The sequence below is a fragment of the Typopeltis vanoorti genome, chromosome 11, assembly GCF_054136105.1.
Source record: "Typopeltis vanoorti isolate ZY-2024b chromosome 11, IOZ_Tvanoo_1.0, whole genome shotgun sequence".
NCBI lineage: Eukaryota > Metazoa > Arthropoda > Arachnida > Uropygi > Thelyphonidae > Typopeltis > Typopeltis vanoorti.
Window position 1 is genome coordinate 91,580,208 of NC_143559.1, and position 26,550 is coordinate 91,606,757.

A 26,550-nucleotide genomic window follows, 5' to 3' on the forward strand; every position below is an offset into this window, starting at 1 on the left:
CTTACATGCACAGCTCATCATACCTCAACTTAAATGCATTCATTGTTCCTGCACTCACCCCACTCTCAGGCAAAGCATTCCAATCATTCACCACTCTCTATGCAAAAAAAATCTACTCTTCACCCCCTCTCCCTTGCTCACATTCAGCTTATATAGCTTCCAGGAATGGTCTCTCATTCTCCCCGTCTCCAGATATTCTACAAAAAATCTCATCCACGTTAATCTGGTAATTATTCCTTACCAACTTATGTCTCAATCATGTCTTCCTTCTATCCACTAGGTTCTGTAATTTGCATTCTCTCAATCTGTCCTCATATTCCAGAGACCAGAAACCAACTTAGTCAATCATCTATAAACCCTCTCCAACATCTCATCATTCATTTGAAAACCTGGTAACCAAATCTTTGCAGTAATCCATGTGTTGCCTGATCAAAGTCTTGTACAATGGAAACAAAAACATCCTTACTTCTACACATCAGTATTCTCTGCATCATTCCTATAATCTGCTGTGTTGTTCTTAAAATTTTAGCAAAATATCCACAAATTTCATGTCCCTATCCACCATCATTCCCCAGATCCTTATCTCCTCTAAAATATCTCCACCAATCCTATACTCTGCATCCCATCTTTGCTTTCCAAAATTTAAAACTTTACACTTTGCAATATTAAACTTATATCCCCACACACTTGCTCATTCAGACAGTCAGTTTAGGCCCTCTTGCAATACAACATCTGCTGTAGTTCTCATAATGCTCCCCAACTTTGCATCACCTCCTGCCAAGAACTGTATATCATCATTTAGGCCCTTTCTAATGTCATTTACATACAAATTAAACAACAATGGCCCCAAAACAGACCACTGGGGCATGCCACTAGAGACTTTCCTCTTCTGGGATATTATTCCCCAATACACAACCTGCTGGTATCTATCCTGTCAAACTCCTAATGATAAAATATCCCAAAACCAATAAATAATTTAAAAAAAAAAAAAAAAGTACATAGATGTAAAATAAATCCTTGTGTGATTTTTTGGTTGCATATTGGATTCAGAACCTTCCGCATGACGTCATCTAAAAGTTTAAAAAAATGTATATCTACAAACATAACTAGGAATGATTTTAGATCGATTTATTTTACAGTGAGAACAATTAACACAGAAGAGCGCAAGCAAGCACAGCACGTCCTCATGATCATTATGAATTCTCTTTCGTTTGGCTCTGATACAAACAAACCTTGAAGTTAAAAACTTTTGCAAGATTTTCCACTGATATGCGTACGGGAAGTGATGGAAGAAATAATAACTGATTGAATGCATTCATTCATCACATGTTGCGTGTCAAGTTGTTATCAATAAACAGCAAAGATGATAAGAATATTTAATTCGTTAAACTCTGCGCGCACAATACCCGTCATTAGTATTCTAATCTGTAAAAGGCCGGAAAAAAGTGAAAAAAAAACGTCTTTTAATGCAATTTTTTGTTCATGTGTTTTACAAGTTTACATCCAGGGTCTCATATTGGTAGTTTGACATATAAACTAAAATAATGTGCAACTCAAGATTAATAATATTCATGTTTACATTATTTTTATACGTTTCTTTACTCGTGTCTTCAGCATCGTTTAACGGTGAGTATTTAATACGCATTTTTCTTACTTTTCGTTATTAATCAAGTTAATCACTGACATTTTTTTAGCCAGAAAAATGGAAGCATGCCTTAAGAAATCAATTTTTGATTAGTTGGGCGATCATAGTTATTATGCGAAACTGTCAGTTGCTCCACTAATGACTCCAGCCTTTATTCTAATACATAAGTTGTACAGAAATTACGCAGCGGGAATTTATAATTTTTGCAGTTAAAAATGTTATACAGAATATTTAAATTATTTAATTTAAAAAAATGAGCTAACGCCTTTATTCCCGTATTCTTTAATTCGCAGTCTAACTTGGACTTTGAACTAGTGCTTCGAAATAAAAAAAAGAAAAGGAAAAAAAACATTTAGGAAACTTTGAAGAGTTAGCTGACCTCATACAGTAAGAGCAGGGTTTGCCCTCCCGGAAATTCGGATTTTTCATTTGACATTTGGGAGTAGATGATGAATAGATGGATGAGGATAATAATGGATCCACATCCACACACATGCTACTGCATATGCAGTAGCATGTGTGTGGATGTGGATCCATTATTTATTTTAAAATTTTCCCAGTTCCCCATCCACACACACATGCAGTAGCATGTGTGTGGATGGGGAACTGCCTCCTGCAATGAATTCATGGAGGCATCACTTACTAATAATAATATAAAGTCTGATTCACTCTATACTTCAGTTACCTCCTGTGGAAAAAAAAAAAAAAAATGATATTTCGCGTAGAAAAACAACAGCTGTAGAACTACCATAATTTATAAAAGCTATCGCTAGAACATTTGACTTTAAATAAATAAAAACATCGTTTTTTTTTTTTTTTTATTTGTGCTGGCAACAAGTGCTGCCATTTCGGTCGATTTTCTCTCGAGTTTCCGGGAGAAAAAATCCGCTTGCCAGTGTCAAGATGGAATGTGCCAGTACCAGGATGCAAGTGCCACTTCCGCTGAGCTATACAGGCCTTTTGAAATGATATTTATTTATTTCGTGTGCGAACTACAGAAAACGTAAGAACATATATATATATATATATATATATATATATATACATACGTACGTACATACACACACAGGATGGTTCAAAATTCCATGTACAAGCTTTGAGGGAAGGTAGAGAACATCAAAATCAACCATATTCACATAGGAAAGCATGACCGGAAACTCCACCCGAAAGTACTAACAGGGACACAAAGATATAGAAATAACATAAGGTAGTAAAAGTGTAAAAAACCTTAATCTCAAGGCATCACTTTAGTGAGTACGGGCATGGCAAACCCGAAGTACCAGATGCTGGACCATGCCTTACTTCAAGTAATATATATATGTTATATTATTCTGTAGACTGGTCCCTCCTCTTCTTTCTTTGCTTCTTTCTCCTCTCCTTGCTTCTTCCCCCTGATGCTATTAGAGTATTCGAGGGCTAGGGGTGAGTCTTTCCTATCTTGCTAAGTCATTTCGTCTTATGCAGCCACCGAAGGAGGCAAGCTAGCCTCAATAGGTGCCATTTCCAAGCCCGGATAAATGCGAGGGTTGATGTCAGGAAGGGCATCCGGTCGGAAAACGCCAATGCTAGCTCAAACTATGATATGAGTCAAAGAGAAAATGATATAAGGACTAGGGAGTACCCCTTAAGCGACACGCAGCCACATCGCCCTACAGCTGCGAGAAGTGGACGAGGGCTACCGCATCAAGGGCGGGTGCGGTTAAAGAAGCGAGCCCAGCAGGTGGAGAGGATGTTGCGAGTGGGAACACTGAATGTTGGAAGCATGACTGGAAGGGGAAGAGAGGTGGCAGACATCATGAGGAAGAGGAAGCTGGACATTTTATGTGTGCAGGAGACAAGGTGGAAGGGGGAAAGGCAAAGGAACTGGGAGATGGATATAAATTGTTCTACTCTAGAGCGAATAACGAGGGAAGAAATGGTGTAGGAATTGTGGTGTGTGGCAGGATGAAGGGTGAAGTACTGGAAGTGGGTAGAAGGAACGACAGGATCATGCGAATGAAATTGGGTCTTGGAGAAGAGCAGGTGGTCGTATTATGTGTATATGCCTCACAAGTTGGTTGTACAGCAGAGGAGAAAGATGAGTTCTGGAACGTATTAGATGAAGAAATGAGGGAATTGGCAGAAAATGAAATGTTGATTGTCGGAGGAGACGGACACATAGGAAGGCAGAACAGAGACTGTGAAAGGGTGCATGGTGGCCATGGAGTGGGAATGATGAACCAGGAAGGAGAGAGGGTTGTGGACTTTGCAGTAGCGTTTGATCTGGCAATTGTGAACTCGTTTTTCTACAATAGGGAAGAACATTTGATAACATTTAGGAGTGGTAACAACAGTTCACAAATTGACTACATTTTGACTATAAGAAAACATCTTAAGATTGTGACAAATTGTAAAGTAATTCCAACAGAACAAGTAGCACAGCAACACTGACTGCTGTGTGCAGACTTTAAAATAAGATCGAAGATAAGAACCTCTGGATGCCATGGGATGAAGACAATTAAGTGGTTTCGCTTAAAAGAGGAGAGTGTGAGGAATCATTTTAGGGAGAGAGTGTTAGAGAGGATTTCGGATGGACTGTGTACAAGATTGGTGGAAACATAATTCAAAAGTAATCCTGAGCTGTGCAATCGAGGTGCTTGGTGAGACATCTGGAAAGATTAGAGAGCAGAAGAAGGGTTGGTGGTGGAATAATAATGTACAAGTGGCAGTGACAGCTAAGAGGAAGGCAAAGCAGAAGTGGGATGAGTCAAGAGTGGAAGAGGACAGAGAGGTATACAGAGAGAGAGAAAGCAAGAAGCCAAGAGAGTTGTGGTACAGGCGAAGGCCATGGCATATCAAGATCTGTATGATCAATTAGAAACAAAGGAAGGACAGAGAATAATTTACCAACTAGCGAAATGTAGAAATAAAGCAGCAAAGGACATCTTACATGTGAGGCAGATCAAAGACACTGAAGGAAGAGTATTATGGAGGGATGTGGACATAAGAAACAGATGGAAAATATACTTTGAGGGACTTTTAAATGAGGAAAATGCAAGGACTCACAGAGGAGATGGGCAGCCCTCTGAGGGGAAGGTGCAGAACATCAGTAGAGTGGAAGTGATGGAGGCCATGAAGAGGATGAGGAATGGAAAATCGGTGGGCCCCGACAGAATTCCAGTGGAGGCATGGAAGGCACTGGGGGAAGAGGGAACTGACCTGCTGTGGGACCTGTTCATGAAAGTTTGCCAACAGGAAAATATACCCGAGGAATGGAGGGAGAGTACTCTTGTCCCCATCTACAAGGGTAAAGGGGATGCACAAGACTGTAAAAATTACAGAGGAATAAAGTTGATGTCCCACACAATGAAAATTCTAGAAGGGGTTCTTGATAGTAGATTCAGGAAGGAGGTGGAGATTGTAAAATAACAATTTGGCTTCATGCCTGGTAGATCAACAACAGATGATGGAAAAGTATCGAGAGAAACAAAGGGAACTACATCTGGCATTTGTTGATCCGGAGAAACCATACGATACAGTGCCAAGGCAAGAAGTCTGGAGGTGTTTGAGGGAGAAGAAGGTGCCAGAGAAATATGTCAGGTTGTTGCGGGAAATGTACAGAAATGTGAAGACAAGTGTTCGGACCTGTCTGGGACAGACAGACAGAAAGTTTTCAAGTAACAGTTGGCTTGCATCAAGGGTCAGCATTAAGTCCGTTTCTCTTTAATATTGTGATAGAGGTGGTAACAGAGGAGGTGAGAGAAGATGCGCCTTGGACAATGTTGTATGCAGATGACATCTTGCTGTGTGCAGATTCAAGAGAAGAAGCGGGAACTAAACTTGAAAGATGGAGAAAAGTACTGGGAGAGATGTATGAGACTGAGCAGAAGTAAGACAGAGTATATGTGTTGCACAGTGGGCGGCAGACAGGAGACAGATCTGGAGCTGGAAGGAAATGTCATCAGGAAGGTGAGAGACTTTAGATACTTAGGTTCAACAGTGGAAGAAAATGGAGGAGCTGAGAAGGAAGTGGGATGCAGGATACAAGCGGGTTGGAGGAACTGGAGGGAGATGGCTGGAGTGTTATGCGATAAGAGGGTGCCGATCAATCTGAAAGCCAAAATCTATAGGACAGTAGTGAGGCCAGTACTCCGCGAAGTACTTTGAGATTCTTTTCACCGGGTAAAGCAAAAATGTGATATGGAAGACTTTTGTTATCCATTAATCTTGTCAGCTGTCTGTAGTCAGTGACTGAGATACTTAGACTGAGAGATGGATTTTGACTCCGTCTTCATTTTTAGCCCAGCAATATGAGATTTTGTGTTCCCTAAGGGCTGCTGTGACAGTAGTCCATTTGTCCTTGTCTCTTAGTATAACTGGTGGAACCTTTTCGGTGTTCCTCAGGACATCTGATGTTGGTATGTCTTCATCCATCTGGTCTTCTATGGTTTTTCTTCTTTTGTTAGAGTGCTCCCCTTCAGAGATGTTTTGACAGGGGGATTTTGGTGACAGTGCAGCAATGAGTTCATCTTGTGAAATCTCATTCTCCTCCTCCTCTCCATCCTGATCATTAGAGTGAATATATTGTTTTATAAATCCTGGCCAGTCAGATTCTAACTTGCTTATTATGAGTTTCAGTACCTCTAGGGACTGCTCCTTATTAAGGATCTGGATCTGTTCTTTGATGTTTTCCATGTCAAAGTGGCGATTTCCTGCCAGCAGAAATTGGTTAATAGCAGTATAAATAATCCCGCAGGGCTAGGGGCCTGCCAGCAAAGTATCCTGTAGACCTAGATAGACTACTAGCAGTATATAATCTCGCAGGGCTTGTAGCCTGCCAGCAAGTGTCCTCTAGACTGAGTTGGTCTACTAGCAAATTAAGTCTTGTTGCAACCTACTAATTGGGGAAAAGGAGTATCAATATCTCACTTGGCCACAGTTTAGAAACCTACCTCCCTATAAAACCTTAAATCCACCACTGGTCCTCATTGCGAGTGGGGCCTGCCGGCCATTTGACCTCTTGCACATTTCGTGCAGAGGAGGAGACAGTAGCAATCACACTGTTAGCGCCAGTGCAATGTGAGATTACTGAGAAACCTTGTATGCAATGTAACCACGCTCAGTCTAAAATAACACGTCCGTTCCCATCAAAATCGCCCATTCATTTTTCCATTAGATCAAAAATCATTCATTCCGCACGTCAGACATCATCGCTCCAAGCCTTGAAGTTCGCGCCTTTTGCCTAAAAACAATACAACGAGAATAAATAATAAGGCAATGAAAGATTCGCACGCTATTTACGTACAAACGCAGTGATTGGGCGACACTAATCGGGCCCCAAGATAAGCGTTGCACCTGGTAAACAAACATGATCGCTACTGCACGTACCTCATACATGCCCTGTGTTCTACACGTATAAAATAGGGCCAGTCGTGGCTGGCCCCAGAGACCCTACTAAGTTGCATTATACAATATTGCCACAGAACTCTACAGTAAAATTTTTTATTAAACAATAAAACAGATCAACAACGAGAATAAATAATAAGACAATGAAAGAATTGCGCGTTATTTACGTACAAGCGCAGTGATTGGGCCAGACTAACAACGGGCTCCAAAATAAGCGTTGTGCCCGGTAAACAAACACGATTGAGTGCACGTGGTTCACAATCAAAGAATCGCGCGCTAAGTACTTACGTGCAACACAGCGACTGGGCCAGACTAAACTGGCCCCCAAGGTAAGCGTTGCGCCCGGTAAACAAATAGTGTACGTGCTCATACATGCCCTGTGTTCTACACGTATAAAATAGGGCCAACCGTGGCTGGCCCCAGAGACCGTACTAAGTCGCATTATACAATATTGCCACAAAATACTACAGAATTGGTTTGTTTTTGTTTTTTTATTAATCAATAAAACGTGTTGGAAATAGATCAAAAATTAATAATTACAAGAAACATATTTTTTAAAACTACAATTATTGGGCTACTTATACAAATATAGGTGGGTGCGCCCCTATTGACGAGCCGCCCCTGTATATATATATATATATATATATATATATATATATATATATATATATATATATATATATATATATATATATATATATATATATATATATATATATATATCCTGTATTATTAATAAGCCATCCAAAGAATCTCTTTGTGAGCTTACTACGGTTTCAACTATATTTCTTTGTTTTTGTATATTTCTTTTGTTTCCTTTGTTTGTTTTTGAAATAATGATTTATATGCTAATTGTTTTTCTCTTATTGCTGTCTGTATATATTTTCTAAATTTTTATTGTTTTTCTTTTTTGATATTTTATTTTTTCTTTCCAAGTTCTTCAGAAGCCGCCTTAAGAATCATTTTATTCGGTTTGTGTTCTTCTATATTCTCATTAATTTTGGCTTATTTTAGATAATCTGTTAATCGCGATTGATATACTGTAATATGCAGGGCCGCCCTGTGCGGGTGTGGTAGGTTATGCCTTGCACAAAGGCGCCTGATCAGGAGGGGGCTCCATTTCAAGATGATAAATAATAGTAAAATTTGAAAACATTTGAAACAATGCTCTTATTCATGAAACAAATCTTTACTACATAGATTGCACGACTTAAAATAAATAGTAAGGCGATAAAAATTAACAGTAAACTCGATAACCGAATTGCTGCTTTGCTTTGATGTACCACTTGATGAGTGGTGCGTCAAAGCAGCAGGTTTGAATTGTGTTGTGATTTTTTTTTTTTTTTTGTGGTAATTGAAAAAAATAATTTTTTTTTTTGAGATGCTCTATTTTTATGTACACATATATCTTGTATCTATATACTAAATAAATAAAAATTTCTTGAAATTAATTTCATTTTAATTCGCAAATTTTATTTTATGGGAGCACTGAAATTTTGAACAAAGGTGCCTCTTACCCATCTGGCAGCGCTGATAATGTACTAATCTTTCTTATTGTAATAGATATACGTTATATAATTGTCTATTTCTTTTTTTTTCTCTTTTTATTTCGCATGTACTTCTTTTTTCCATGAGATCAGTGTGTGTGACACATCAGATTTTCTAAACATGTACAATAATATTTTGGTTGTTTGTAACAAATGTTTGTTAATCTCTTTAAAAAAGATGAATATTTGTACAGTTCCCGGGTGTAAAAATCTAGAGCCGTTTAGCCCTATCTAAAAAAATAGATAGAGCTAAACGGCCTCGCCTACTCCCTATACCGGAATAAAAAGGCGTTAGCTGATTTTTTTTTTAAATATAATGATAAACTATTAAGAAAACTTTATTTGTAAAGCATACAGTATTTAAAAGTAGTGCCTAACACATAATTCATCCCCACTATGGTCCTAATTCCCATCTGAAACCCTGAAATTCCCCCGGTTGGGAACCCCCCCCCCTCTGCTCTAGATCAATGCGAATGTTTCTGTGGTTTAGCAGTTCTTCAGTTAATTTTCGGTATTGAGATCACATATTTCTTAATATGCAACAGGTTTATTAAAATAAACAACATAACCCAACAAATTTCGTGAGTCGTCGGACTTATATCATCAGGTACTCTTGATTATGTAAGTCCGATTAGATAGAGTAGTTATGATTAAAACATTACAAGATAGAGTTTACAACATTTCGGGTACGTCAAAAAAAAGAAAAAAAAAAGTGCTATCTGAGACATACTCTGGTCCTCAGTGGGTGCCACCCGAAGATGATTAGTAAAATTCTGACACCTCAGACAGCTCCTTTACATAAACAATATTTCTAGAATGTTATACAAAGTTGCAACGTGCGTCGTTTACAAAGTTAAAGTGGCTTTTTTTTTTTTTTTCTTAATATATAAGAACTCGAGGTTCTTACAACTTCCCATGAAAAAATAGTTTATGAAATTCACTGCTCTTGTGGCATTTGCTATACGGGAAGGTCTTGGGAGATTTGCATGTCTGAACACGTAAAATACCCTTTAAAAAAGAAGACAATACAAATCAGGATTATCCTTCCATATAATAAAAACAGGTCACCAAATACTTTGGCAAGAAACAGAAATGCCATATATTGATTATAATTACTTTACAAGAATTCAAAAAAGCATCAGAAATGCTTCGGATCCCGACACAATGCAACGAAAAAGGAAAAAAAAAGTTTGTTCTGCTTTCATCAAAAATCTAACAGCGGACTTGGGATAAGACATGCATCATGCTACAGAACTTGACAGCAATAACTAGCATTGTTCCAACGCATATATAACAATAAATACAACGGTTTTCTGGTCACGTGTTTATTTATACTAATTGTGAGTTCTGATAATATCTGATGTGTATAATTCTTTTTATTTTCTAGTTTTTTTTGTGTTGGCATCCATGATTACGTTAGATGACTAAGAAATTTGTTGCGTTAAATTGTTCATTTTATTAAAACTGGTATATGTTAAGGAAGTGTGGTCTTAATACTACCGAAAATTAGCTGGATCTTAGAACTTGTTTTCTCGACCATATTTTTGGGAAATAATCCGATCCCAAAGCATTTGGATTTGATTATTTCCAATTCTAGCATTACGATCTCCTGCTATTAACGTGTAGTTATTTTGTAGATCCCATAAAGTGTTCAGAATCCTCTTTTCCGCCATTTTAATGGGCGTAGACTCCTATAATATTTAAGTAGCTGCCATTTCTTTTTAATATAACTGTTACAATTCGTTCGTTTTTGAAACTGTATTTTCGTATTCTATTTTTCCTTTATTATAATTTATAATAAAGGAAAGCTTCGATGTTCTGCTCTGGTAGTCTATTCCACTATATAACACACTATAAATTTCTATATATTTTGCTTCTTTTAATTTCTTTTTTTTCCCCTTCAGTTATCAATGCTATATTTTTATTTTTGGTTTTTATTTGTTTTACTGATTCCAGTTCTTTTATTATACTGCTTACATTCCGCTAGGCTTCTTTTAAAATGTTCGAGATATGCTTTATCTTTTACCTTTATCCTTTCCTGGTCATAATCTATTATTTTTATCCGATGAATTTTCCATACGCCACCCCCCAGCCCCCAACTTGGAAACTAGGGTATCCCTCTAACTCCTGACCTGTCCACCTAGTGAGACCCTATCTTAACAAGCGAGATTGTATTACACCCAGTTCATTATGACAATGTATTATTTGAATAAGGTTTATTATTTGCGTTATCTTCTACGCCAGACTTGTTTTTAAAGGATAAAAAAAAAATGAGTTTTTATTTAAATTAAAATAAACAGTAATAAAAATGCTGTCGCAACTGTACAGAAGAGCTAAACACAAATTAAGTTTTAAAAAACAGCATCGATTTCAAAATTTAAATTAATAATGATAAACTTCTAGCAACTTGCATTATTATAATTATTCACTATCGCTATTGGAATGAGACATTGTAGTTGGTTCGCTTTAGACACTGCAAAGTAATATAATTTGAAGACCTGTGCGAAAGTGATATTTACACCCAACAGTGCTAGGCTGCCCGAAGAAAATAGTTTTCTGTTGAATCTAGTCGCCGAATAAAGGAACTTTTTCTAAGCCTTTCTTCCGGTTCTCGAGATAGTATCTCTGGCATGGGCAAGCAAGTTTTTCATCCTGGAAATGCGGGTTTTTCGTTCCGTAAACTCAAGAAAATCGACCGTAGAACCCACACAATCTTCAGCGGTATTTATAATTAATGATAGTTTGGGGCCCGATATCTCTGACTGGCTACAGGTGGAGATTGAACCGCCCACTCAGTCTTAGAGCTAAACGACTTCGCTTACTCCCTATGGGGAAATAAAAGGCGTTAAACGGAAATATAATTTATAAATAATAATAATAAAGCATTGATTTAAAGATACTGTACATTGTATGATTTCTTTTCCAGAATTGCATTCCAGAACATGAAAATATATGCAGAATTAATCTAATCGAGTTCTCTAAGAGACAGGAAAGTATGGTACTGTGACATGGACTAAACATACTATGTATCGAGAATGTCACTATACCACTACAAAATTTTGAAATTTGCAGGTTAAAAACACAGACACAAATAAATTTACCAAATGCTGTACAAACAAGTGCAGTTACTGATGTATAATCTCGGAATTAGGTAAGGTTGGTGGGTGAGTATAGACTACTTCTGGAAGGTTGATAGCTTAACTATTCAACTATGGGATGATTCAGATCGCGCGCGCACACACACATACACCTTTTTGAACTTATATACATAGGAGGGTAATTTTTTTCTGTGGAGCAAACTTAATAGTTCTTACTCCTAGTACACAGCTTTTATCAGTCTTCACACATTACTTTGAATAAGAGGAAATATTTGAAAATACTGCTAAACACAAATTATTCTTCAGGCCTAATGGGATTAACTATTCCAATCAATAGCTTGATTGGAATGGTTAAGTTTATGTCCAAAAGCGACTTAGGCTATGACGCTAGTGTTAAAAACGTTCTCTGGCCTGTTTAGTTATGTAACATCAAAGAGCACGTCATACTGAAACTTAATGTCCAATGATCTGGACATTAATCTATTTGACCATAAATTCAAATGGTCAAATAGATTATCCTTAAGTGAAGTTCACGCATTGACCTTTCTTTTGTCACTAAATGGCACAGAACTCCCCACTCACTCACAACGTATCCTAAAATACGAAGAAGCTTTAGAGGGAGTGAAGATGAAATTCGTCAACGTGTCTTGTACAGGTGGCAGATTTTCCCTTTTTTTAAACAGCAATTTAGCATATTAATTTCGTATTCTACGACAGAGTTTCTTGTATTTGCGGGATAAAAAAACACACTACCTCCTCCACATAACACCAAGTGACTCATGTTCAGTTGAAATGTGCCCTGGATAGGATTGAAACACAGGTCTTTCCATTACCGATTGAGCTATAGAGGCTCCTTTCACAAAACTACCGTAGTCACTGAATAACGTAATATTTTATAATTACATCCCCCCTCCCCCGACACACCTCCGCCATGAAGTCCCAGAACTCATCGTGGAAATCTGGTTTAAATTTAAATATATATATAAGATACTTCACGTCATTACGAAAATCGAATGCATGCCTTCTAATTCCACAACAGCAGTTGAGAAATATCAACAACGAAACATTCAGCTCGGAATAGTTTCAGACTTTAAACAGTTCAGTATATTACAAGTACGAGATGCAAGGCGAGTAAGATTATTTGGAATTTCAATCGCAGGCTATATATTCTAGTCTCTAGTTTGCAAATGAAGAACCTTGCTGTCTTCATATAAAACTGTTAAAAAAAAAAATTTCGTTCCTAGACGGTATTTGAATTGAACCCTACACACACAAGATTGTAATTGATACAAAACGCATCCTTATGATTGTCTGCAATGCACTTATTTATATTTGCTATTTCTGAACTGCTCTCTCTCTCTCTTTTTTTATAACAGGATTTAATAGTTTAAATGTGGTAGACTATATCTTGTTTAATACGACTAATAAATTTAAATAGTGTGTTGATAATGTAAAACCAGTAACTCTTACAGCACTCTAGACAGCAGTATCATATAGCAATGATAGTAAGAGTAATCCTTCCATTTCACGTTATGTAATATAAAACTCCATGGAAAACTAAGGAAGCTGATAATAATAAATAAATAAATAAATCAGCTAACGCCTTTTATTCCCTTATAGGGAGAAGGCAAGGCCTTTATACCCTATCTAGCTTTTGGAGACTGAGTCGGCAGTTCAATCTTCACCGGTAGCTAGGGTGACCAACTTTTGAACATGAAAATAAGGGAGATTGGGACACGACAAATTTTAGCAAAATTTTTGGGACGTGAATCCCACATTAATTGAGAGGATGGTTTATATTTAAAATGTATAAACTGCAATTTAAATTGCATCACATCAAAATATTTAATATAATTTTAAACATTTATACTTACATACAATTAAAATATCCATACTTTTTAGATTAAACTTATTTATATTTATAACATATGCTGCAGCAGCTTTGATTTTCTTGTCTCCTTGTGCAAACTGCAAAATCTCTTTACAATTATAATCAAAATTGATCACTACATTAGTTCTAATGTAATTAATTCTAAGCTACTTTGATTTCTCTGATCTGTCCATTTATTGTTCATCATTGAGAACATTCTCTTAGTGTGAGCTCAAATGCCCACACTAAGAGAATGTTATCTTAGCTTTGTGAACGTTGGATGATGGCACGGGTTTTAGCCACAGGTACTGTTCACCCATTTCTTCAGATAAACACACAAATATTTACATTTCTTTTTTGGTGGGGTTTTTACATTATTACTTTCCGTTTCACCGTCATTATCCATCACGAAAATATACGATGGCACTCGATGTTCAAGGATACTGAAAATACTTTGAGAATGAATGCAGACACAGTTGTGGCTGGTAAGAACGCAAGATAGGAAACAGACAAACAAAATCCGGAAGTGTATACTGAAAATCGCTACCAACGATTTGATTATTCCGAATGGGTATCGATTATTAAAATGGCGCCAAACGTTACAAGATCAACCAACGACATAACATCATTGCCGGAACACCCGTGTATATTCGTTGGCCAGAACAGAATTGGATCGATTAGAATTTTCCAAACTATCGATATTAATGTGAAATTGTATTTGGCGGTTATAATATACATTGAGAAATTAACGATAATCATTGATTATGAAAAATACGGGAGTATTTGAAGATCAATACGGGAGCCGGGATGATCCAAAAAAATTAGCTAAAATACGGGAGAGTTGGTCACCCTACCGGTAGCCTATCAGAAATAGCTGGCCCATGTCTATCATTAATTATAGCAGCCACCGATGAAGAGGTTGGCAAACAAGTGCTGCCATCTCTTGGTACCTAACCCTAACAAGATATGTTACTGTCTGAAATAATGTGGGTATAGTATGCCCACTGACACGAGACCCTTCGACACTTCTGCGCATGTCAACAGAAGGAGAATCCATTCCGATAATAGGGTAATCAATCCATATTGTGGGATGAGTTTTTTATTATTACACGTCGGAAAATTAACGTCTCTTTTATGATCATTGTAGTTTTTAAAGTGGTAACTATTTTGCTTGTATAACAGTTGGAAAATTTTACCTATAAAGCACGTGATTTCGCATGTTGTTGACCAATTCGTTCATCGCCTTATATTTCTTTCTCCCCTTCAACATGAATTGACTCTTCTTAGCAGTCTTCCAACGAGAGCTCTCCCTTCTGTGGTCGGACTATACTACAGTCGATTTTCTTGAGTTTTACGGGATGAAAATCCCGAGTTTCCGGGAGGAAAAACCTGCTTGCCTGTGCCAGAGATCGACTAACTTGAGAACCGGTCAAAAGATAAAAATCAAAAAAGATAGGTTTAGATACGGGAGCCGGAGCGACTAGACTTCTTAAGTCTAACTTCAAGAGACCAAGCACGAAGGATGCAAGCACCACTTCCACTGAACTAAATTTTTTAGTTCAGTGGAAGTGGTTTCAATAAAATAAAAATATTTTTATTTTATTGAAACAGAACATTTTATAAAATTGTTTCAAAGCTTTTGATAATCTTATTTAAAATTTTTCACATTATCATTTATCTGTTTACTAATGTAAATATTTGTATTTATTTATCATTTTGTATACAGGAAAGAGCTCGAAATCCAGACATGCCAGGCAGTTAGACGACATTAATATAAATGACATCCAAATCGCATTATCAAAAGCTAGAATGGAAGATGGATCACTTCATCTCAATGGTTTAATACAGGAGTTCATCCATGACCCTTTTCTGGTTCCTGATTTCAACATTACAAGCAGTGGCACGCTATCACAGTTAAAAGGCCAATTCTGGGAAATGAAACTACGTGGTCTTCAAAAACTAGACATCCATAGAATAAAACTGAATCTCGCAATGATGACTGCAGAAGTGCTGATATACCTACCACTTCTGCAGCTTCAAGGTCAATATACGTTAAATGGGCGTGTCACTTTCTTTTCGGTTTCTGGTGAAGGTGCATTTTATATGAATGTAAGTCACATAATAGTTCATGCTTCGAGTTCCTTAATTTCTGACAGTGCAAAAAATCTAGAGGTAGATTCCATAGATGTTGATCTAGAAGTTGAAGATATCCGGGTTGATTTTGATAATCTTATGGGTGGTGGTGGTTGGTCGAAATTTACTAACAAACTGCTGAATCAAGTGAGTGGTATCGTTTTCGATCAGGTTAAAAATTCTATATTAGGCACATTGAAAGACAACTTGAAAACATTAATTGACAGTCAACTACATGAAATTCCCATTGTCATTACCGAAAATTCCATTAGCATTCTAGATGATATTCTTGAACAAACTAGTAGGCATATGGCAGGAAGCCAAGTAGATCCTCTTCAACTTCCAGATTATAAAGAAATATATCAAAGTCAGCTGTTTTTCACTATGCGTGGCGAAATTTCTTTAACAAATGGAATTCTTCATGGTTTATCTACAATTCATCGCACAGGAGATGTAATCATTACATATGAAGATGATATTATATCTCTAGAAGCAAATCTCGGATTTGAAAATCTAACTGGAGGATATGAGTGGAATGCTCACATATTAGGTGTGGGTCCCATGGGCTACGCTTCCTTGTCAATAAGTAAACTGTCCGCTTTTATCAAGATAAGCCAAGAATTGCAACCTGAAAGCAAACTGCAAATTGAAGATTTTGAGGTGATCAATATTAACAACATAAGGCTGAACGTTTCTGGACTAGGAACGTGGGATGTAATATTAGATATAATATTTAATATTGTTACTAATACTTTGAAGTTTTTCTTGGCAAATGCAATTTCTGATCAGGTTCAAAGGAGTGTTCAAAAAGAGTTAGACAATAAGCCTTTATCATTATTTTTAAATTAAAACTTGTTTGCTATCTTTCATGCATACGAGTACATCGTATGGTTTTTTTTCTTTTAACAACTAAAACAAAAGGCAGGGAGATGTGTGTAAAATTAAAATGGAATTTCAACTTAACGGACAGATGTTTTGCCTTTCATTGTAGTAATAAGATAAATCAAGTGCTTTATACCGCTATTCAAAATGGAAAATTCCGTTTCTACAAAAATAATAAATTTCGTTTTATAATTACTTGGTACATAATATTCAGATTTTTAAATCACCTTTCTCCACTCCCATCAGAATGGAGGAAGGATGCTTTGTTTTAAACCACTACTACCACGAGAGAAAAGTATCTTCAGTTACAGAAGATGAAAAAATTACTATTAATTTTCAGCCATGGTACTACTAAAATCATTTAATGATTTATAAACTCAACTTCACGGCGAATTCATCTGAAATGTGGACTTGTATTTGCTTATAGGAATTACAATATTAAAACACAACTAAAGGATATGAGCAGAATAAAACAATTAGCTAAATTTATACAAGCACTACCACCGAACTGTTATACTTCAATCTTTTGTACTGAGAGATTGCTCTTAATTTGGTCTTGTTTATAAATAAGTAAATAAAGGCAATAAATTCGGTTTCATTGTTTGTTCAACCAGTAATTCAACATGCTCGAAATGCTCGTTATTTCTAAAATTTGTATCAAACTCAAAAAAGGCGGAAATTATTAACACACGTAATCGCATTTAAAGTTATTGTGGGGTTCTAAGCTATAACTTGTAAGAGGTCCTCATGAGATCTCAGTAAATTTTAGGTAATCTTCAGAGCACAAATCAATTACACCTGTGATAAAACACACAACACTCGATTAGATTGTAGATTATTTCAAATTGTAATTGAAAAAGAACTAATCAAGGCACCCTTCGAGAGTCGAATAAAAAAGAAGTTAATTCAGAGAAGTCGGGCAAAATGTGGTCTTAAAATGACTTTCACTATATTTAGCAAATTAATTCATCATGCCAGCCTGGCTGCTCACGTAATCAGTATATGCTCTCTCCAACCAAAAAACTGTTGATTCGAATCCCACCTTGCACATGGATGTTTGTGACGTCATTATTATTATTATTATTCGTAACACTTCCAAGGAGTCCGAAGACTCATCTCGGGAGGACACCTATTGTACAACTCTCCGTCGCCACCACTACACCGAACCTCCACTAGCAATCAGCTACATCAGCGCCATGTACTGCCCACCAACACCACAGCTATTATTTTTTGTCTGTAAATTGCATGTCGTCTGAAAGGCCGATTTGTCTGTATGCGGGATGAAAAACCGGAGTTTCCGAGAGAAAACACTCTGCTACCTCCGTATGAGATCGGCTAACTCACCTTCGATTGAAAAAGTCCATATAAAGATTCTTCCCGTCATGACGAGACTCGAGCTTAGGCCTTTTCCAATTGAAGGGCCCAACGTACCGTCGTTCTTCCAATTAAGCTACTAATTTATTCATACAATATATGCACACACACATTCCCCCCCCCCCTCAGTCTTCAGCAATGGTAAAGATCAAGAGCAACTCGTATATACTCAATGCTGACGGTTTAGAACAGTGTTTCATAGCTAATTCCAAAAATACCAATTTCCATACAGCACGGTCGTTCTCTGCAGTTTAATCTTCTATGAAAGAGTACCAAGAGCATGGTCTGCTAATCAGACATGCCATGCTGCTGGAATGGATTATGATGACTGCTTACATAATTACCTTCCAGTGTGTGTGTGTGTGTGTGGAGGGGAGATGTTTCAATAAAGACAAAAGGATAATGGACCATTTCCTAGTCGTAATTATTGTCTAGAAAGGGAAAACAGTCGTTTCCTTTTCTTTAGTGAAAGGTATCGCTGTACTAAAAATGTATCTAACATACCTAGGTCACATAGCAAATATGTCCTCTATATACAAGGTGGTTCAAAATTCCACGTACAAACTTTGAGAGGAGGTAGAGAACATCAAAATCAACCATATTCACATAGGAAAGCATGACCGGAAACGAAACCCGAAAGTGATAGGTGGTGCTGTTCGCCAGCGCTAAAGGTGAGCAATTGGGCTTCCTCATTCAAGCCTTTGAACATCGTACGAAGAACATGCGTCGTTTTACGAGTGCTGAGATCGCAGACATACACCTCGTTTACAATATTATGTATCCAACTACTACTGAACTGTTCAGTTACGCCTAATAGTTTTTTTACACTACCTACTGCCTTGTGTTATTTCTGTATCTTTGTGTCCCTGTTAGTACCTTTCGGTGGCGTTTCTGGTCATGCTTTCCTATGTGAATATGGTTGATTTTGATGTTCTCTATCTCCCCTCAAAGTTTGTACGTGGAATTTTGAATCACCCTGTATATAGCCAGATGGTTTTGTTTAGCAGTATTCTGCTGGGTTTTCTAAAAATTATTCCCTATAGAAATTAACTACATTGCTTTTAATTTGCTCTTGTCCATCTTATCCATCTGGCTAGTTGCATAGGTTTCTCTCCATGAGAAGTAACTGAAGCATGTGGAGAATTTGAAAAATTCAAATATATGCAGATGTGTGGAGATATGCAGAATGTGTCTTAATAAAATAAGGGTTTCTGTCAGTAACACACTAGTGAATAACATCGCTTGGCAAAAACAAAACAAAATATGGTTTTGTTTTTGCCAATTATGGAAGACAAAATTTGCTATGGTGGTGTACTATGGAATAACAATGAAATGAGGAGACAGCATGAAATATCAGAAAGGTAAAAGCAACATTACATAGGAGTGTATAAGAAATGCCAAAATCATCATTTTACAGATACTAACACAATATGCTCAACAATAAGTGCTTCTGTAGTGCAATTGGAAGAACAATGGCAATTGTTCAATTGGAAAAAGACTTAGTTCGATTCTCGTCTTGATGAAAGAAATCCTTATATGTATGATCATTTTCGACTGAACGTGAGTTAGCTGCTCTCATATGGAGGTAGCAGGGTTTTTTTATCCTGCAGACAGGAAAATTGGCACTGGCCTGTGTAGCTCAGTGGAAGTGGCTGTTACGTTCTCTGTGCTTGGCTGCTTGAAGTTAGACCTAGGTTCTAGTCTAGTCGCTGACTGGAGGAACTTTTTCTAAGCCTATCTTCGACCGATTCCCGAGTTAGTCGATCTCTGGCACAGGCAAGCGGGTTTTTCCTCCTGGAAACTCGGGTTTTTCGTCCTGCAAACTCAAGAAAACCGACCGTAGTACCCACATTATTTCAGACAGTGACATATCTTGTTAGGGTTAGGTACCAAGAGATGGTAGCACTTGTTTGCCAGCCTCTTCATCGGTGGCTGCTATAATTAGTGATAGACATGGGCCAGCTATCTCTGATTGGCTACCTGTAGATTGAACTGCCCACTCAGTCTCCAAAAGCTAGATAGGGTATAAAGGCCTCGCCTACTCCCTATTAGGGAATAAAAGGCGTTAGTTGATTTTTGATTTTTTTGATAAAGAGAATTCATATATATATGTATATATACGAGGGCTGTTTAATAAGTAATAAGACTAATTTTACTGTCGCGAAACCACTGATCACAATATTAATTTCTGTGGAATAAAGAAATGTTGCTGTCAGTATTAACAAAAGAGGTTGATAGATGGCGTATACGGGCTGATGTGCCAGAGTGTCACGTAACTAAACGCAAGCTTGTTTCGGCGCGCCTTCGAGCGTGACCAGTCGTCGAAATGGAAGCGTCCTTGGAACAGCGTTATGCGATTAAATTTTGTGTGCATTTGCAAAAATCGGCATCGGACACTTTTAACATGATACGCAAAGCTTTCCACGAAGAAGTAATGTCGAGGGCAAGTATTTTTCGCTGGCATAAAACTTTTAAGGAAGGAAGGCAAAATGTTGAAGATCTTGAACGTGAGGGAAGACCTTCAACGTCCATCACAGAGACAATGATCAACACAGCAGCGACTATCATCAAGGAGGATCGCAGAATTACAGTACGCCAGCTACATGTTGTCCTGAATATTTCTGTGGGAAGTATTCACTCAATCATGGCTGAACATTTGGGACTGAAACGTGTTTGCGCCCGATGGATTCCCAAACTCTTGACACCGGAGCAAATGCAACATCGAGTGGATGTGTGCACAGAATGGAAAGAAAGACTGGAACAAGAAGGCGACAACTTCTTAAAATGCATCATTACAGCAGATGAAGCTTGGTTGTATCACTATGACCCTACAGTGAAACAACAAAGCAGTGAATGGAAGCATCCATCTTCGCCTATCCCCAAGAAAGCAAAAACTGTAAAATCGGCTGGTAAAGTTATGACCACAATGTTTTTTGACTACGAATGCATTGTTTACCAACACGCTGTAGAACCTGGGAATACTGTAAACGGCTCATATTATGCGGATGTTTTACGGACAATGGTACAGCACGTAAAAGGAAGCGTCCATTGCTGAAGAATGGCTTCTTATTGCACCACGGTAATGCAAGGCCACATATTGCTGGTTGTGTAGTGGACGTTTTGAAGAAAAACAACATAGATATCCTACCACACCCTCCATACAGTCCTGATCTCGCACCCTGCGATTTCTGGCTGTTTCCTCAGCTCAAGAAACCACTAAGAGGCCGCCATTTCTAAAGCAACGAAGCAAAACAAAGCAAATGTGTAAAAGCTGCGGAGGCGGTTTTGAAAGAACTCTCAAAAAACGGACTTTCACATGTGTTTAAGAAGTGGGCAACGTTGGGACAAATGCATCGCGTTTCACTGTAGTTACTTCGAAAAAGACCATGTAAATGATGACGATTAAAGGTAATCTGTTTTCTGTATAAATATAGTCATAACTTATTGAACAGCCTACGTATATATATGTTAAAGATACCTAGCAATTTTATAAGCTAGGTTTTAATCCTTTTTCCCAAGTAAGCAAACAGACAAGTCAAGTTTGTGCCTGCACATAGTGCAAGTCTGAGGCAACTCGTGGTAAAGTTGGAGTAAGCTCTGATCACTTTTCCTTAGTATTTTCCCCTAATGCAAAGCACATCCCCCTTGTGGAGATGTATGATGCTATGCTTTAAAGACAAGGGCCACTACCCAGACCGGCTTCGACCTTTATTGAGATCTCGTCAGTGGGAGCCAGACCTAAAAATGCCAAGGTTGAAGTAATGCAGAGCATATAAATTTTACCTAAACAAGTTGCCAACAAGGTGCTTTGATCTTATTAAATAAAAATCTCAGGATGAGAGTAAGATGTAGAAACCATGTTAAAGATACCAAGCAATTTTATAAGCTAGGTTTTAATCCTTTCTCCCAAGTAAGCAAACAGACAAGTAAGGCAAGTTTGCACCTGCAAGTAGTGCAAGTCTGAGGCAACTCGTGGCGTAAGCTCCACCTTTACCACGAGTCACGAGCGCAAACTTGGCTTACTTGTCTGTTTTCAGACAAGTAAGTCGTTTTTGATGAAATCATGTGATTTCATCAAAAACTCATTTATTTAGGCCGAATTATTTACTATTCCACTTGGGGTTCCTGCAAGATTCGAATATTTATGAACGGTGCAATAAAAAGGAATTCAGGCAAACACAATATTTAGATTAACAAAATAAAACATTTAATATATGATATATATAACAAATACAAGCATTCTGCTTTAAAATGAAACAATACAATCAACTTAATACATCTTGCTAAGTCACTCATGCCAATTCAATGTTCTAAACTTTCACATACAATTCACAGTTTCAAAATCACAAGCTTTCTTAACTCAAGTTAGTAAAACGAAACTTCTTATTTAAACAGTCTCCAAATATCTATCAGCTGTATTTAATGTTTAAAATTCACAGGAAGCACTAATCAAGGTAGACAATATTCCAAGCAATCTTATTTCGGACTTTGAAGTTTGAAGATATGTTAATGTTAGAATAAACAAACAAGTATGACTACTCTTACCAGATACAATATTCCAAGCAATCTTATTTCGGACTTTGAAGTTTGAAGATATGTTAATGTTAGAATAAACAAACAAGTATGACTACTCTTACCAGATACAATCTTCAATACATCAATTAATTGTGAGCACACTTATGAATTAACTTACTTACGTTAGCGGAGCACATTAATAAAAATTCTCCAACGATTTAACTGAACTATTGTTAATTGCGCTTCACTACTCAAAAAAAAAAAAACATCAATAAGGCACTGATATCTTTCCTTGTTTACTTTTCTCAAACTAGTTAATTTCAATATAATTCTTCTCAGGGCAACATAGAATTAAGACGTAATCCTAGACTAACTGGAACTAATCAGAATTTTTGCATTGAATGTCCAGTTCTTTATTTATCCGGTTACGGCATTAATCTTCCTTTACAACACAGCTGATTTCACTTACAGCTAAGTATATGATTCACTATGTTTTAGCTCACTTCTAAACACTATTCTCATGAATTTCTGCCCTAGAGAACTTATAATTTTCTTCCACTTCCTTTGCTTGTATCCTATCCTCCTTCCCGCTCCACAAAACTCCCTCTCTCCTCTCTAATTAAAAATCTTCTATATAATATCTTTCCTCTCCTTTCAGTCCGAAGGTCACGCTGTATTCGACTCGTGCTTGTTTATTTCATGCGTCTCCATGACAACAAATGAACGCAAACATTTCGCTAATGTAATACAATGCTCTACTACTACATGAGTGATTACATAACGTTAAATTTTCACAAATAAGAATAAACAGAATATTTGAGCTACTCAATCAGCTTTTTCATTACGTATAGAATTAATTATAATAATACTTTTCGTTACATCATATATATATTTTAGTTATTATAAATTCTGCACATATTATTACTTAACAAATTAATAGTAGGTTAAGTTTAGAATAAATATTTAAATAGTAATCCTAAATTAAGGAATAATAAATAATTTTTATACAAATCATGATTAATACATAATAAGCAATGTTAAATGTGAATGAAAAAAAATAAATTACACAAAATAGTTTCATTCACAATTTAACACTATACGGGAACAAAGAGGCATTAGCTGATTTTTTTTTTTTTTTTTTGATAAATACATATACGTGTATACAACATAGGAAAGATTTGCTGATTTATAGAGTACTATATCCCACAAGTGAGAAAGACATAGACCATCGGATCTGTTTAGGTTACGGGAGTGAAGTAACGTTTCACATGTTTCTTTGTAAAGTCGTTCCATTAGGAACCGACTTTTGTCTTCTTCCACTGAACTCTATGTCTGGTGTTGATGGCATGCTCTGCAAGTCCAGACTGTTCAGGTTCAAGGCACCGGATATACGACTTGTGTTCTTCTAACCAGATCAGAGCAGATCTTCCTGTTTGTCCGAAATATAACCCACAAGAGCAGGGAATCCGGTAGACACCTGGATAGCTGAGATGTGGGAGCTTGTCCTTTGGAGACATGAGGAATGTGAAGATTTTTCTGATGGATCAAAAGGCCACACAAATATTTAGTTGTTTTAACATTTTAACTATGCGTTCGCTAATGCTTTGTACATAGGGGATAGGTATATGCATAGGTTCTTCTGTATTTGAAGAGGATTCCAAGAGGATCCACAAAGAATTCGTTCCACCTGACCAAACAGTCAATGGTGAGTTTTATCTCGAAGCTTTGAAGCGATTGATTGTGAGCATTTGTCGCTTAAGACATGAATGTAGTGATGCAGACAGCTAGTCACTTTTGCACGATAATGCACTATCTCATCGTTAGAACATTGTGAGACAGTTTTTGAGCAAAAACCAAGTTTGTGTGTTGAATCACTCGCCGTATTCATCTGATTTAGCACCCTGTAACTTATTTCTCTTCCTCCGCCTTCAAATGAAATGTAAGCGATACGACACCATTGAAAATGTTCAACTGGCAGTAACCACGACCCTCAACAGTATCCCAAAACTATATATAAAAAACTTATTTAACCGTGTGTGTGTGTATAGATGACCGTGCATAGTGAGAGTATATTTGCAAATGACTATGCGCAGGTTATGCAGGAGTGGTGTGGAGTTTGTGGACGTGTGGAGTGAGTTTAATGGGCAAAAGGACTTACAAGATGGATGGTTTGCATCTGAACGGATTTGGTGTGTGGATACTGAAAAAAGTGTTGCTGAATGAAGTCAATGTCCAGAATCAGGGAAACTGGAGCTATTGGGGGGGGGGAGTGGATATGCAGACATCAGTGAGGCAGTTGAGTGTAAGAATGTGTATAATATGCCCAAGTACGAAGGACAACAAATCAGAATGTGATAGTTAGTATAAAGGCATCCAGATAAGGGTGGGAACTAACAGGCTTCTGCACTACATATACACTAATGCCAGGAGTATTAGGAACCAAAAGGAAGAATTTTTGGCCTTGGTTGGTTCTTCCTGGCCACAGGTTATTGGCATTAGTGAAACATGGCTGACAGAAGATGATATAGCTAGTGGGATAGAATGTGAAGGGTATAGTGTGTTCAGGGACAGAGAGAAAAAAATGGGGTGAGGAGTGTTATCGGTGATAGCTGATAAACTGCAGGATAGTGAATAGAGCACATTTGAGGCTATTTGGTGTGAGATTGAGAGTAGCAGAACAAAATATACAGTTGGATGCTGCTATAGACCAGGTGATGGAATAGAGGGTGGACATAGAATGCATAAGTAAATAGATGCAATGAGTGGAAGGAGGGTAATTATTATGGGGGGATTTCAACTATGGTAACATTGATTGGAAGGAGAGGGCACATGGGAGGAAGGAATTGGATTTTATGCAGTTATTAAGGTATAACTACCTGAGACAGCATGTAATGGAATATACTAGGGGTTCGAGAGTCCTTGACCTAGTAATTGCATCTGAGAATTTGACTGTATTGAATATGACCACGTTGCCACCAATTGGTGAGAGTGATCATAATTCCATGCATTTAGCCACCTGAGAGGTGGCTAAATGCATGGAATTTACAATTAAGACAGGGTGCATGTGGAATTACTGGGATGGTATGACAAGCTTAGGGGATTGCTTAGTTCAGTGCCATGGCAAGGGCTGGAGGTTGATAGTGCATGGGATGCAGTAAAGGAGCATTTGAAGGAGGTAATGGCTGACTGTATACCTAGAGTCCGGATAGTAAATAAGTAGGGGTTAAATGGGTGAATAATACCATTAAGCTTGAGCTGCAAAAAAAAAAGAAACAACTGTGGAGGGAATTTAAGGAGAAAGGTGACCTGCAGGCACACGAACAATATAAAGCACAGGCCAGAAGGGTAACGAGTGTGGTAAGAAAAGCAAAAGAGGATTATGAAAGGAAATTAGCCACGCAAGCTAAAGAGAATCCCAAACGGTTTTTTCGATATGCTGCAAGTAAAAGAAAAAATGTATACAGCAGAATGATTTTAAGGAATGCCAATGGTAGGGAGGTAACCAGTGGCGGCCCGTACATAAGCACTGCGACACCCCTAAAGAAAAAATTAAATTTTGTTTGTGTTTATAAATAATAACAATTCTTACAGCATGATATAAATGCTGAGTAGTTTGGTTTTTGAAAGGAATGATTTTTGATGTCTGACGTGCGGGTTTTTGATAGTTGATATAAAATGTGATTCAAGGAATTTTGACTAGTAAATTTAATAGTAGTAAATAGTTTTACTACTATAATCAATCAGTTTATTTTAAAGAGGTCCAAAGAATCAGCTAACTAGGTAAGTCAACAATTTTCAAAACAAGGGCGATACGCTAGGCCTACTGCCATCAGTATCGCCAATTGTTTCATTGCTTCATTTATTTCATTAGAAACTGTCTATTATTACTATTGTGGAAAGGGAAAGTCATGTCCTGCTCTAGAGAACAAGACTTGGGTCTAACTATGGATGCACCGTACGAACTTAATTTTAAACAGCTTCTAGCAATTTTTAAACACGTAGGAAATCTGCTTCACACACAATGGCCAGGAAAGGTAGTAGTTCATGAAATAAAAGAAGTTGATACAGATGACTCTGAACTCTTAGAACTTCTTCAAGACA

The 26,550-nt window shown here is 37.3% G+C and overlaps 1 protein-coding gene across 1 annotated transcript; it reads left to right on the top strand.

Moving 5' to 3' along the window:
• Window positions 1–1,412: 1,412 nt before the first annotated feature.
• Window positions 1,413–16,932, top strand: LOC150101847 (uncharacterized). The gene is made up of 2 exons (XM_090400701.1): window positions 1,413–1,626; window positions 15,272–16,932. The coding sequence occupies exons 1-2, from the start codon at window positions 1,545–1,547 to the stop codon at window positions 16,525–16,527; spliced, it is 1,338 nt and encodes a 445-aa protein (XP_090256827.1). The 5' UTR covers window positions 1,413–1,544; the 3' UTR covers window positions 16,528–16,932.
• Window positions 16,933–26,550: the final 9,618 nt, after the last annotated feature.